At 43.3% G+C, this 15,294-nt stretch overlaps 1 protein-coding gene across 2 annotated transcripts in view; it reads right to left on the bottom strand.

The window, feature by feature from the left end:
• Nucleotides 1–15,294, bottom strand: part of LRP6 (LDL receptor related protein 6) — a 72,763-nt gene that overhangs the window by 36,748 nt on the left and 20,721 nt on the right. For both annotated transcript variants that reach the window (XM_088146911.1, XM_088146965.1), the window contains exons 4-7: nucleotides 8,831–9,027; nucleotides 6,165–6,296; nucleotides 2,650–3,046; nucleotides 1,429–1,600 (exon numbers count right to left, since the gene is read on the bottom strand). In XM_088146911.1, coding sequence (XP_088003037.1) covers nucleotides 1,429–1,600; nucleotides 2,650–3,046; nucleotides 6,165–6,296; nucleotides 8,831–9,027 — 898 coding nt within the window. The remainder of the gene's footprint in view (nucleotides 1–1,428; nucleotides 1,601–2,649; nucleotides 3,047–6,164; nucleotides 6,297–8,830; nucleotides 9,028–15,294) is intronic.

The following is a 15,294-nucleotide window of genomic DNA, read 5'->3' as shown; positions in this document are numbered from 1 at the left end:
GCGAATTATTTTGTGCTCTGCACTAGAGCTTGCGATAAGGAGAAGTTGGAATAAATAAATATCAAACTTCAATGACTCCATCCTTGATTTTTGATCCTTTGACTTTATGTCATTTCTCAGGCAGGACAACTGTGGATGTTTAATAAAACACGTGCCACCTGCACTGAGCAATTAATATTGTGGTGTTTCATTCTCTGGGTAACCACTTTTGATTATTGTTGGCAATGAAACAATTGTTGGCCTCTCAATATCTGACGTAGCTTTAAGTAGACCCTTTTCATTCTTGGAACTCCTTCTTCTCCAACCACAAGAAGAGGCTTCAGATTTTTTTAAAAGGCCAGTCATATGTCATGTTTTAAAGATCCTTCATGTATTTACTTATCTGCACGGCTGGGGCTCATACATTCATAAATGGTAGACTCTGGTCACGCATCTTCAAGCATCTGGGCACAATCAAAGTCAGAAGAAGGATGGAATAGAGCAGGCTTCCTCAACCTTGGCCACTTGAAGACGGGTGGACTTCAACTCCCAGAATTCCCCAGCCAGCCTTGCTGGCTGTGGAATTCTGGGAGTTGAAGTCCACCCGTCTTCAAGTGGCCAAGGTTGAGAAACACTGGTATGATCTCTAGGAAGCTACTTTCCAAATTACTGAAAGATGGGAATGATTTTGAAGAAGTCTCTGGAAGCTGATTTAGGACCATTCTTCAGGGACTCTCAAGATCCACCCAAGATCTGAAGGCTGCCATCCTTCCTTCGCCCTACAGGAATTAATGGCACCATCCATTGATAAGGTGGTAGGATGAATGTTCCTGAGAGATCTTTTTCAGCCTTCTGAAGAATGCTATATATGTATGTATGTATGTATGTATGTATGTATGTATGTATGTATGTAAGTAGGTATGTATGTATGTATGTATGTATGTAAAAATGATTTCAAGGAAGCTCGCCCATGTCTGCTGAAAAGATCAGCAAGTCAATGCGGGGTTTGGCTGCTGGTTTTGGAAGATCAGAACAGCGAAGAGTAAGGAGCACGAAGCTGCTAAGCTGAGAACTGGAAATCCAAGCTATTAAAAGACCGCACAGCCGTGCCAGCAGCTGAAAACTAGGTGCTTCCAACATCGGTGGCATTATACAGCAATTTCCTCAGTACCGTTCAGAAACCATTCTGACTCCCCGTCTTTCACATTGATTCAACAGACAGTAACAGGCAAGTCAGATCATGATTAAAAGCCTTGGAGAACATCATCAGATAATATTAATAGCTAAATCCAACAACTACTGATTCTGATTCTAAAATCTGTTTTGCTCACACAGATCCTACAACCGATTTCTCATCGAGAACATGAACTGAGCTATTGACACAAATAGCACGTCTCAGGGAAGTGCTTTGGATTTTGGGGTTAAGGAAGAGAAATGGAAATAACAAACCTCAATTTTGTCTGTTTTGGCATCTCCCCAATATATCATGTTTTCAATGTAATCCAGCGCCAATCCGTTCGGCCAACCGAGTGAGGTATTGACCAAGACAACTCGGTCAGAACCATCTAAGGCTGCCCTCTCAATCTTTGGAATCTCTCCCCAGTCGGTCCAGTACATGTAGCTAAAAGGAAAAGGGTAAAGATGGAATAAAACATGGGCTCCACAAAGTCTGTATTGACGGGATGAGGGAGGGGAGACTAAACCATGCTAAATTTGGCACATGGCCTGTACTTTCTCTAGCTGAGATTATTTTTACTTAAACGTATCTTCAACATTGTCTGGTTGAACGCCCACGACAATCTGCTGTAGAATTCTCATCAATAATATTTCATGAACATGGAACATGCCCAATGTTAGGTCATCCCTATCTATGTGCTGGAAAAGTTTCCCCAAGGACCATCATTCTCTCCTCCCCTTTCTTAAATGTGTAAGAGTGATTTTAAAAAAATCATAAAAGCTGATGTTTCAAAGAGATGAAGCATGATGCATTCAGGTTGCAGATCTGTGACAGAGCTAAAATGTTTTTCACCCTATAATCCATGGACTTAAACAAGAGTAACGCAAAAGGAAAGCAGTTTAAAAACTGCCTCACTTCTAACTCTAACCCTAACCCTTTAAAGAAGGGGAAAAGTCAGTATTAAAACAGGTTCACAATATCTCACAACAGCTGCTTCTGAAGGTGGCTTTTTCTCTATATCCTAGGCTAATCTTCAGTTTGACATCTACCTAAGTTTCTCATTACAATTTTAGCTTGCAAATCAAATCAGGAAACATGCATAAAAGAGATCAAAGGACCTCAATGGTCAACCTCAGTGTTCTGACTCAGGATTACACTAAGCTCAAATCTCACTTGGAGGAAGTGGGCAGATGAACAGGACATGCTCTTTTGGAATTATGGGCCGTTCTAGAAAAGATGGGAAACCCTTAAAGGCACATTGGTTCCAAGGTATTCTAATTTAAGTACACTAAAACTGAGAATAACAACAAGAAATTATTTATGGTCAGGGAGTCAATCATTGAGATTCATATTTCGGAATCAGGGAAAGCTCTTGAAATGGACATCAGATTTGACTCCAAATATAAGAGTCGGACACGACTTAACGACTGAACAACAGCAAATACTGTAATTCTTAATTTTTAAAACCTTTATAATAAAACTATGTGCCTCACCCAATCATAGGATCCAAGACTATAGCTCTAGGCTCTTCCAGGTCTTCGGAGATCAAGATCTTCCTCATGGTCCCATTAAGCCTTGTGACTTCAATGCGGTCTGTCCCCGTATCTGTCCAGTAAAGGTTTCGGGCAACCCAATCTACAGCAATGCCATCGGGGTGTGCAATCTGTGCCTGTACGACAAACTGGCTAGCTGAGCCATCGAGGAAGGAACGCCTGATGGCTCTCACTTCATCATCTGTCCAATAAATATACCCCTCAACAGGGTCATAGTCAATAGCAATGGCATGCCGGATGTCTTCCAGCTGCAGCACAATGTCAGTGAAATCCGGAGTGTCCAAGGAGATCCGTCGCAAATCAGTCCTTCGGGCCAGCAGTAGCAACTCCATGGCTCCTGCGCAGATGAAACCCCAAAATTAAAATGAAAACATTGATCAGTTCTGAGGTCGGCCCCTTACTCTTTGTTGAGGATAGGCAGGAATGTCATGATATTTAGATCTCACAGTGAGCCCACGATCAGTCAATGAATCCAGTCCTGCTGAACGGTGGGGAAATGCTAATGAAAGCAGGAAAGAAGCCACTTCAGCATGAACTTCGCAAGGTGGGTCCGGTGAGGGAAAGCGCATCGTTTCCCCCCTGCGGCCATCTCAAGACCGCTGGACTCCCACCACCATTAGCAGCATGAAAACAGCATTCTGCTCCCCACCAAGGAACCAATCGCTTTGATCAGCTGGTGAACGGAAAAGACGTCTGGCAGGCTACCCAGCTGAACCATTTACCAAGCTGATCAACTGGCTTGTAGGAGCAGACGCCTGGGGTCTCATTGCTAAGGCACTGGGGGGCAGCGATCTTAAGCCACATTCCTAGGAGGAAGGAAGCAGCAAGCCTATTTCCTTCTCCCATCCTGCGATCCTGCTCAGAACGACTGATTTTCCATGGCGGGAAATCTGCCAGCAGAGTCACGGGGGGGGGAGCAATCCCTCTGCTCCCTCCCAGCGACGTTGCCAGAGTCCGTTCGTTGCTCTCCTCCCCTGTGCAGTGACCCTGATCGAGACCAGCAAGAAATCTGTGCGAACAGCTACAGGGGAATGGGAATCACGCACGTGGCCCCTGGCCTTCCAATCGCATCAGCTTTCCTCTGAAAATGTTGCCCATCCCTAACTTAGATAACGGCCTATCCCCACATGAAGAAGGCAAGCCTCTGCAGTCCTCTTTTTAGGAACTAAACATTGTTTTCACCTTCGTCGCCACAAAATGCAAGAACAAAACAGAACACGTAGTAGAAAATCTACATAGCCCGGGGTTGGGCTTGCACAACAGGACTCTGTTATCTATTGTTGCCTTTCATCTGCTCCAAAGAGCCTCTCATCTGTCCCCACCAGCATGCGAGGGCTGCAGAGACAAACCTTCCATTTTAGAAGCTGTGGGAGAAACTAAATAGAGACAAACGCGGGGTTAAGGTGGCGACAGGGTACGATGCACCCTGCAACGCATGATTTCCTGGGAATGTATAGCTACTGGGCGAGACGAGGAAAGCAAGCACAGCTTCTCCAACGAGGCACCAGGAAGGACGCACGTCATGACTCTAGAAGAGCCCTTACCCGCTTCTGAACAGCAGAAGGAACTCAGCCACAACTTAGTATGTTAGGTGACCAAGACAGTCCCATCACTGCTTGTTATACGTCCCCATCCGTTCTGTTTTCTTAGCAGAGGTCAGTGTATTATATGCATCCAGCCGAGTTTAGTTTGACCTCAGGATGGGGCAGAACTAACGAATAAAATGTTCATCTTTGAGGAATGCAAGTTAACTTCAGGCAGATTTCTCTGGTGCTTGATGAACTTAGATCTGATTGACACAAGCCGCATGATGAGGAACAAGGACATACAGGATAAAATAAATGGTGCTGTGAAGATACTTTGTGTAGCTCTCTGTCATGGAGGTACAAGTGCTTCAGAACTTTTCACTGTAAGGGAGAGTCAGTCAACTGACTGAACGGAGAAGACAACCCAACGCATGTGTCTGAGGGTCTCCAGAACTACTTCTATGTACTCTACCAATGGAGGAAATCATATACAGTTTATCGTATACAGATTATACCAAGGACATGCGTAACAGCTTGGCTGTTCTTTCAAAAGCCAAACTGGCTGATTCTTCAGTCAAGATCGTATCATACCAAAATACAAGCCACAGCCACGCATGAACGGCATGACCAATGTCACACCACAAGCATCTCTAGGACAACTCTGGGAGCCACTGTAAGATCCTGCACCAGCAGCACGTTTATCCTCTTCTCGCAAGTCTGTCTGGCTCTCGCTCACCATGGTTATTTTAGCCCTAAGCAGTAGCAAACTGAGTTTCTGGTTCCTACTCATGCTTAAGTGTTGTTTTGAAAGCATGCAGCCACTGTACTTAAATGGCCAGACGGTCATAAAAATATCAGTCAACAAAATCGCTTGTCACAGAGTCAATTTTATGCAATCGGCTAAGAACGTCTCCCTGAAGATTTTTGGAATTGCTGGAAACAGGAAGCGAAGGACAACTGCTCCTTCAAGGAGAGAATTAAAAACCAGAGACTTACAAAAAGGCTTCTCTCTGCTATAAATTGAGGAGACCCCCCCCCAAATTAGTTGCCATGGCAACTACTCCGGTGAGGTCAGCCAGATTCACCTTTGCTGCACCAATTCCCCATCGGGGCCGAGGAGTATAAATGCTATAAATTCCACACAGTATCTCCTGGCTTTCAAACTTCTTCTGAACAGAAGAACTCTATTCTGAATAGAACTTTAACACGTTAAAGAATAAAAGGTGACTATCAGAGAGTCTGTGCAGTTTGAATTAATGTTTTAAAAAATGGCAGGTTAGAACCCTTGCAGAAAATTAATATTTGTTCCACATAATCTACCACTTATACAGATATCTCTTCCTTGATTTTTACTCCATTTGGGGGGGGGGGAAAGATTTTGGTCTAGTTACAGCAAAGTAATGATTAATGAATAGCACACGTGTATTTTTTCCTCTGAGGAAAATGTTAAAATTCAGCACTCATTCAACAATTGGGCTTACTTTCTTTAATTTCATCTCTTCTTTTGCTTTAAACAAGTCAGCAAATGAAATTATTTGACTTGATCAGGAAGTGGCATGAGGGGGAGAAGTTGAACAAATCAGAGTTTTGTTCTTCAAAGTTGTGCTCTGTGGGCAACTGAACGATAGGTGAGATGCTGCGCAGAGAAAATGCCTTTTCCAACCTCTGCTTCATCAAGCATTCCAGGTAGCTTAGATAAGCAGAGATTTTTTTTACCAGTTTTGGCCAAGTCATCAGCTATAGCCATTCCTGGTCAGGGAAAATTGTCACGATGATTCACACACCCATTCAATCTTCCAGTTGGATTACTTAGTGTCAGGCGTGTTGTGACGCATGTAAAAGAGGATGGGGATTCAATCACATGGCTACGACCACCATCTTGACATTTTTGACACCCCTGCTCAGTGCTTATGCCCAACTGAAACTTACCATCTTTGCAAGTCTTCTTATTCTCAAGGAGCTTCACACCTGTGGGACACGCGCACCGATAAAAGGGCTTGATGGGAGACATCAAACACAGATGGGAACAACCACCATTGTTATTCCTGCAGGGGTTTGCAGCTGTCAAATACAGAAAGCACAGAACAGTCTCGTTAGTAGCGAACCTGCCATATCAATCAAGAGTTGAAAGCGTGGAAGATAAAATGAATGTGGGTGTCAAGCACTCTCAAAAGCAGTCCAGGGGAGCCCATATTGCATGTAGTATCTGAACTACATGGGTGGATATTTATGTAAAGCGGAACTGTGCGTGTGTGTGTAAAGGGAAACAGATCAGAAGGAAGATATCGCATAGAACCCCTACCAGTCCATGGGAAAATCTGCTCCCTCTGGCTTCCTGTAAGTAGAGGCAGGATCAGCGCCATCTCTACTTCTGGAGAAAAGACGCCTTTGGAAAGAACAGAAAATGTTCCTGCAGGGAGGACTCAACAGTCACTAGTGCGATTTGGAAAGAGAGACTCGCCTGTGCATTTGTGGACAGGTCAGAGGTAAGCCTTTAAGTTCTGCCTGGAAACTTCAAATCTACCAATAAGCAGGGAGAAACTTACATGGTCTCGTCCTTTGTATGTTGTCTAAACCCCTTCCCCCTTTCCTCTGTCAACTTCAGCACACAACTTTTAAGACTTTCAAGGCATCACTTTGAAGACGATTTTATCTCAGTCATCTTTCTGCACTCCCTCGCCACAAGACTTCACGGGAAGGGTGAAGAGTGTACTAAGTAAGCTCTCGCTCAACAGAGACTGGGGGAACAAATCCGTTTACCTACATCCAGCACGTCTGGATTTTAATTTTCCTCTAGAGTTACCTTTATCCAAGAATAGAGGGAAAGGCACCCACAGCCCCATCTGCGTCCCCCACAAAAGTCTGACGGCAAAATGGCTGATTTACGGCAGTGCAATTTTGGGCATTTGCTCTGTAATTTAAAGATCAAAATGGATGTTTAATGACTCCACACATCCATTTATAAGCCTTAAAGCCATTCATCTGGAAAAGGAATTTCAGTCTTGTCACAGGGACGTTCCCCTTGTAGTCCTAGGAAATCCCAACCGCAATCACTAGGCTGCACTGTGCTCTTGAAGGCGCTACACAAATTGTAGAGTGAGTGGGAGGATTTAGAGCCGTTCTTCCTATCAGCATTAGGAAAGCTTTCTTTGGAATGTGGAAAGCACTTTGTGAAACTACCTAATGTTTGCTCCTTCCCTTCCTTCCTTTTCCTGGTTGGCTGGTTATTTGCACATCCCTACACACACCCAGGGGAGGAAAAATGCAGTGCTACTACCAATATCAGAAACCTAATCAGAGGACCTGAACTGATCTATTCAACACAACTAGTTGTGGCATACCGCTTAAATCAGCCAGCCCACTGGGGTTGGTTTTCAATCTGCACGCTTCCCAGAATCACTGTGAGTTGGGCAGCCTTGTACGTTGAAATAGTAAGTTAAAACAAGCTTTGATTTATTGTTAGTATTAACTAGCAGGAAAGGTGAATTCTGTATTACGCAGAAGTTTGGCACTCTTATAAAAGAATTCAGAATGGTATACAGGATTAGTCTAGCTAAAGAAATAACATTCCAGGCTGTGAACACAAATTCAAAAGGTATGTTATTGTGGTTACTATAGTTAGAAATCCTGTTTCAGCTGGAACTTCCAAATGAACAGGGGAACCTGATTTTGAAGTAGCCGTCTGAGTTTGGCTTTTTGTGAACGCTCGGCATCGCCAGCGTCAAGGGCTCTCAGAAGCAGAGCTTGTAAGCCCGAAGAAGGGGAAATACAAACCATCACTTAAGAAACCATCCATTTCGTGTCAATAAAAATAACAGTTGTTATTTTAAATGGCATACATCAAAGGAAGCCCCTTAATCATGAAGGTAGGTGTGCAAACAAGTACTGTTTCTTAGAACATACTTCTAATTCATGCCTTTACAAATTGCGTCCTCAAGGTATGCAAGGACCCTAAAGACGGTGGGATGCCATATTGTGAAGAGTTGTGGCTTGCACAGAAAAACATGAGCGTGCTTAGAGTAAAAGTGGGCTTTGACTACGCTTATGGCACCGTGGCCAGAACGTGCCCCAAACTCAAAGGAACTGTTATGACAGGGAAGGCTGCAAGTGGCACACTATCTTACTGAAGAGCATTATGTGCAAGGACTGATTGGCCAAAGCCACGATGGGTGGTAGAGGTCAGTATCTATGGGCCCATCTGCTGATGAGAACATGCAGGTACTTTTGTACGCAGAAAATGTTGTACTGTTGGCTGCAAACGATTTGCAGATAACGTTAGACAGATTCAGTGAGGAGCAGGTTTAAAAATTAAAGACCAAGGTATTTGGTTTTGTGTCTGACAAATGAGGAAAATGGAGTGAACAACCCCACTTAGCATAAACTAAATTTAGCATATTTCTTTTGTTTTTTCCTTGCTAAGTCTTTCATTTCTTTTGCTTACCATTTCTTAATCCTCTTCTAATGTTGCCTAATCCGAAAAAGATTAGCACAGTGGCTATGTACCTAGATTGTACAATCTGTGAAGGTCTGAAAAACCTGCGGAACGAATGAGAACTTCCAACTTGGGCATTCTGGGAAAAGCAAGAGAGACTCACCACTGGGCTGCCGCTGTTGACTAAAGACGTGGATGTCCATGGGAGAAAAGATGTTGGAATGTATTTCACGCAGGTTCTGTCCAGTGTATTTGTTGCAGGCCAAGATAGAGCGAGTTGTCCAATCCGTCCAATACAGCGTGTCACCAAATAACGTCAGAGCAAAAGGATGTGGGAGGGATCCTTTAATCACAGCTTGCCTGGAATTAAGTAAAACGTGTATTGCACCATAAGCCATCTCCCTGGATCCAGAAAAGACCAGCTCTTTAGATCCTTGTCAAACCTCCCCCACCCACTCGCTTGGGATCAGGACGGGACTGTGAAATTTGCAATCCGTATCTATGAATGGAGAAGCCTTTTTCTCCCTTGAAATAGCTCAGAAGCCTGAATGCCTCCCTTCTCATTAATTTTCAAGTAGAATATCAGCCCCTGGGTGGATTCAAAGAGTTGATTCTTGAGTCTGATGGAACATTTTGCATTTAAGCCTTAAAATTTTGTTTCATGTCATTTGCGCAGTAATAGAGAGGAAACGGATGGGGTATGAGTAGGCCCAGTAATTCTTCGCCGGTAACAGACGGTGTCTACTGGCCTGCAATCCTGCAGACCCTAACCAGCAAAAATTCTCCTCCACCGCCCCTATCAATTAATTCCAGCCAGTCCCACGAGCATCCTGTGCACACCGCAGGAGGATTGCACAGCATGGATACCGAAAACAGACTTCTAGCGTCTGCTCAAAAGCGAGCCTTGGTCCAGCAGAATGGCTGCATAAGACATGTACAGAAAAGACGGTGGCCACTGGAACAGCCATACACAACTACCGGAAAGAAATCACGCCAGGTCTCGTTTTAAAAGGGAAAACAATTATCAACATTCAGAAATGAGATTCTGATGGTGATCATTTAATAGGCTTCAGTAAAATATCAAAGATTTAACCCAAACTCTTTCTTCCTTCCACGTTAGGAACGGCCTAATTGCATGAATGCTTATTTGCAAACAAACCTTGAAGAGTTCTGAATTTAAGCGGGTACAAATGATGTGCCCAAAATGAGTGCATTGCAGGCACGTTTTAACCATTAAGAAGCTGTTACCTTTTTCTATTGATAAGCCAGTTGTGTTTCAATACTACCAGAAGAACATGGACTAATGCTAAACATAACTTAAGTACCACCTATAAGAGGTAGGAATATAGAATATTTTTTAAACCTGTTGGTTATTTAAGTTATGTTTAGCATTATGCTCTGTTGGACTTTTAAAAACGTATGTGTTATTTTAAAACATATAAATCCCTAGTATTATTCTTGTATCTCTGAACAGAAGTTGCTTTTAATTTTTCTCCCCCAAAACACTATTTGTACTAATCATAACTACTTGAGTGCAAATATTCAGAAGCAGTATGGCACTAAATGGTGAGCAGCTCCTGAAATATTATTCCATTCTCCAACATACAGAGGCTTCCAAAAAAGAATTAGCAAGAATATTCCCCCAGAGACTATAAAACGAATTTCATTTCATTTCCACCAGGAATGTGTTAACTATTAATTAGGGCTGTTCCTGCAAGGTAAAATGAGGAGAAATGAATTGATCGTTCCTCTTTAGCAGGCAACCGTAAGTCCTGCATTTCAGTCCTGCTGGAATTCGGTATTGTCAAATAACTATTTAAAAAATGCACTTGCTCACTCTGAGAAAAAGAAAAAAACTCGGAACAATTTTCCTCCATACAATTTGGGGGAAAAAAAATACTGGCTTAATATGTAACATAAATCACCACCCTTCCTACCGCCTCGGAAGCAAACCATACCCAGCGTCCTGAGTTCATGACTTCTCTTTAAGTCACTATTCTGACATTTCTCAATTTCTCTTCTGGGAAGTTAGATTACTGCATGTCATTGCTGTAGAATTATGGCACCGCTGGAGCAAGTAAGTAGGTAGGTAGGTTCTGTCCCAGGGCCTGGGCATTGTTCAGGATTCTGCGGGGAGGGACGGTCTCTGACTCAGTCCTACAAGACCGAGTGTCTACGGATGTGGTGGCCCCCTGGATCTGGGGATGCTCCATCTTTAACCTTGGATGGGGTGGCACTTCCCCATCCAGGAGTGGTGCCCAATCTGGGGGTACTGCTGGACTCAATGAGCAGGTGGCAGCTGTGCCAGGAAGGCACAACTCCGTCTGGTGCCCCGGTTGTGCCCTTTCCTAGATCAGGAGCCCTACAGGCCCAATGTCACCTCAAGGCTTGACTACTGCAATGGGCTCTACATGGGGCTTCCCTTTAAGACTACTCAGAAGCTTCAACGGGTGCAAAATGCAGCAGCATGGGTAGCGATTGGCATGCCTTGGTATGCCCATGTAAAAGCTCTGCTTCGTGAGCTGCACTGGTTACCAGTATGCTCCTGGGTGCAATTCAAGGTACTGGTTATGACCTATAAAGTCCTACATGGCATAGGGCCTGGTTACTTGAGGGATCATCTATCTCCTGTGGTATCAGCCAAGCCAGTTCGATCCAACAGGGTTGGGTTACTCCAGGTCTTCAATTAAACAATGTCATCTACTGGGAGCCCAGAAGCACATCTTCTCTGTCACGGTGCCTTCCTCTGGAACGAGACTCCCATGTGGCTCCGCCCTACTGCCATTCTAGAAAGCCTTAAAGGCCTGGCTGTTTTCCCAGGCCTTGGGGTAGGGTGGTTGAATAAATTAAATTAAATAAATCCATGTGTACATGCCAGGCACTCAATAGCCTGAATGTCTAAGTCATTGTACAGTTTTCACAGAGCCAGGAAATGAAAAGAACCATTAAAGGCAAGTGTCGTTTTGCTGAAACAATTAAGTACAAACAAGTATTTCAGAGGGGATCTTGCAAAATCATTCACAACTGCCCAACCAGTTCTATCCCATGCAGAATCCCAGTTCTAATGTAGAACATGGATGTCTACATTCTGGCATTATAAAACTAACAGAAGATCTGGGATTAATTTGCAAATAATATTTCGGGTACAAAGAAGACTTCTCTTCCTCTGTATCTTGGTCCTCTCAAGTCTCCTTTCCTTTCCTCCTCAAGCTGTCCCTAAAATTCTGCAATTTGTGCATCAGTGTTTATATCACACTGCCTCTACAGTGTGCAACACCTAGATGGCCCTGTTATTAGGTAAGCTATGCAATGGAGTCCCTGGTCAGAACTTGGATCCAGACCTGAGAAGACCTTGCCAGAAATATGCAGGAACTGTTACCTGAAGGAGCTGAAACATTTTTAAGTCCATAGAAACAAGGTAACATTCAGAAGTGGCCCAGGCAGGTGCCTTCCTAATTCACTGGAGGAGGTGCAACGCAGACTTGCAAAATTCTGTCATTATAGCCAATCTCAATAAAAGTAGGTTTTAGCCCTCCTGTGGAGTTGACTTCCTGGTCCGGTCTACCTAAAGGGGCTGACAAGATCCATCTGAGGATTCCAGGTTTGTTAGCTACACTGGGAACTCAAAAATAACATCCTGGAAGAAGATGACGATTCATTTCTGTAACATTCCCACGGATGGTTCAGCTCAAGGACTTAATGACTGTTTCTACCACAGGACTAATGGTTATGAGACATTCTTTCAACTGTATGTAGTTGCTTCAGGAAGAACTCAAACTACCTGGTGGCCTATGACTTAGAAAACTATGAAAACCCCAACCAGTGTTGGAAATGGTGTTGTGCAATGGTTCTGATCCTTCCTCAAAGGATGACAAAGAAGGATCTCGTGTTTCGTTCTGGTACACTAGTGATCCTCAGGGATCTGATGCAGAGGTCCTTTTCTACTTCCCAACAGTGGAGGAGGCACCATTGTGAGGACAAGAACTTGCACCCATGTTATTTAACATGTATATGACATCTGCTGAGAAAGGTCACCAATTCTGCCAACAACATGCAGATGACAGACAGCTCCATTTCTCTTTCTTCTATTGATGTTTGGTCAGCAATGGGTTAGACGAGGCTCAAAAATGGAGACAAGACAGAGCTGGCAAGACAGAGCTGGTCTTGGATTTGGTGGTAGTGGTAACTTGGAAGAATCAGGTTCACAGGCTGGAGTAACTTTTGGATTTAGTTTTGCACCTGGAGGCTCAGGCGGTGGCTCAGATTAAACTAGTGCAGCAACTCTATCTGTTCCTAACGAGGTCCGACTTGGCCACAGATGCATAACTTAATTACATCCAAATTAACACACTGTATATGAGACAACCACTCTGAAAAACAATCTTTGGAAACTGCAACTGATCCAGAATGCAAGAGGTAGGAAGCTGTGATTGCACACAGACAGAATCATATCACAGGGATTATGCTGGTTACCAGGTTCTTTCTTCTGGACACAATTCCAAGTTTGGTGAAACTTCAGAGTTTAACCATCTTGTGTCTGAGACAGTTTAGGAGCCACATCTCCTTAAAAGGGCAGAGAGGTCCTTTCCTTTGTCCCAACTGTAGGAGGCACCATTGGTGAGGACAAGAGAAATAATGAGAGCCAAGTGAAGGGGCAAAAATCAATACCCAAATGACACTGAGAAAAAAACAGGCTGAGCAGCAAGGATGGTAGAACTTTTGCCACAACCTATTTCTATCTGTTGAGTCAAATGCCATTGCCAGATTCATAAAAGTTGCACAAGGCTTAGCATTAGTAACTCCTTCTTGGCAAGACAGCTCGAGTTGAGCTGCATTTTATTTTTTTCCTATCACCACCTTATTTTGGGAATACAGTGAAATGTGTTTCCTCCAAGCACTTGCTCAGACAGACAACTTGGAAGAGACGTCCAGAAGACTTACTAATCATTAATTGACTGGATCCGGATCACGCTATTTTGAGAGGCACACTGTCTTAATCAGATCCTGCCATTAGTCAGAGAAAGTTTAAACTATTGTTTTGCCCCGCTAATGAGAAAAAGGACTATTTCTGGAGACAGTATTTCCTGTCTTGGTGTTTTACTGTCTGAAAGACTTGTAATAAAACCCTTAATCTCATATATTAACCAGGCAAAAGTCCAATATCTGAAAGAGAGTTTGGCCAGGGATCTAAGAAATAATTCCAGAGTATCTTACTGAAGTGCATAAGCCAGTCTTTAACAAGTATCTGTCTCCTGATCAAGGGCTTAACTGAAAAAAGAAGAAGATGAAATAAGATTCTAAAATCAGAATTCTTCCTTTTCCTACAACCTAACAGAATTTAGGTTTTTCAGCATTCTCTCATTAGCCCCCAAGAACTTCTTTATATTGAAAGGGTAACAATATCAATTTATAGAATGAATAGTCCTGGTTCTTTTACAAGCCTGGCAATTACATCATTAATTTTAACTAATCTGTATTTTTGATAAAGCCATTAATCCAGCAAAGCTCTGTTTGCATTAGAATGTTTCTTTCAGACCAATATGAGACATTCAGTGTTTCACTGTTTTGTGGTAAGATAATAAAATGTGAGACTCCAGCAATACAACCAGCCTTAGAATTGGCAATGAAGAGACTGAAGTGGTGGAGAACTTCTGCCATTTAGGATCAACCATCAACAATCAAGGAACAAGCAGTCAAGAAATACACTGCAGACTAGCATTTGATAAAGCAGCCTTGAAGGCCTTGGGGAAGATATTCAAATGCAGTGATGTGTCTATACCTACAAAGATCAGAATCATGCAGGTAATGGTGACCCTCTATGGAAGCAAAAGCTGGACATTAAAGAAGCCGGATAGGAAGAGAATTGATGCCTCTGAACTTTGGTGTTGAAGAAGACTCCTGAGAATGCCACAAACAGCCAAGAAAACAAATTGATAGATCACTGAACAAATCAGCCCAGAGTTCTCACTCAAGGCACATATGATCAGGTTCAAATTATCCTACTTCGGACACATTATGTGAAGATCCAGCTCTCTGGAGAAGGCTCTGATGCTGGGAAAGGGGGAAGGAAAGAGAAGACGACGACAGCCAGCAGCAAGGTGGATGGGTGATGGGTGCGCCATTGGAAGAGCTGAAGGACCAGGAACAGGTCACCATGAAGAAAGTGTATGTGGCTGCTAAGAGTCAACAATGACTGAAGGCTCAGTCAATCCATCCATCCATCAATACGTAATATATAGCTGTATTTAATATAAGAGCAGCAATCAATGTTCAATTATTGCCATGACAGACTGAAATGGATTAACATGCTTCTGAACTGACCACCGTATAGGAAAGACAAATATGACCCCAGACGTAACACCAGTATTTTGGTGCAGAATATGCATGACATCCCTGATGTGTGTAACTGGGTGCCTTCTGGCAATACCACCTTTTCACAACTTCGCACAATTTCTCTAGAGTAGGAACAGAAGTAGCTGCATTCTGCAGAGGCAAACCTTGCCACGTTGAACCCCAGACATTCAGAGCCAGAATCCCAATGCAAGTATTGAAAAGGAACTGTGATATCAGACAAGAGGCAGCCACATTTTGTCACAGTCAGAAGTCCAATACAAATTACAGCCCAGT

Source organism: Python bivittatus, unplaced genomic scaffold (assembly GCF_059951505.1).
Source record: "Python bivittatus isolate LINGU-HERP-01145 unplaced genomic scaffold, Pbiv_v1 ctg000010_np1212, whole genome shotgun sequence".
Classification (NCBI taxonomy): Eukaryota; Metazoa; Chordata; class Lepidosauria; order Squamata; family Pythonidae; genus Python; species Python bivittatus.
This window is presented reverse-complemented; position numbering and strand designations above follow the sequence as displayed.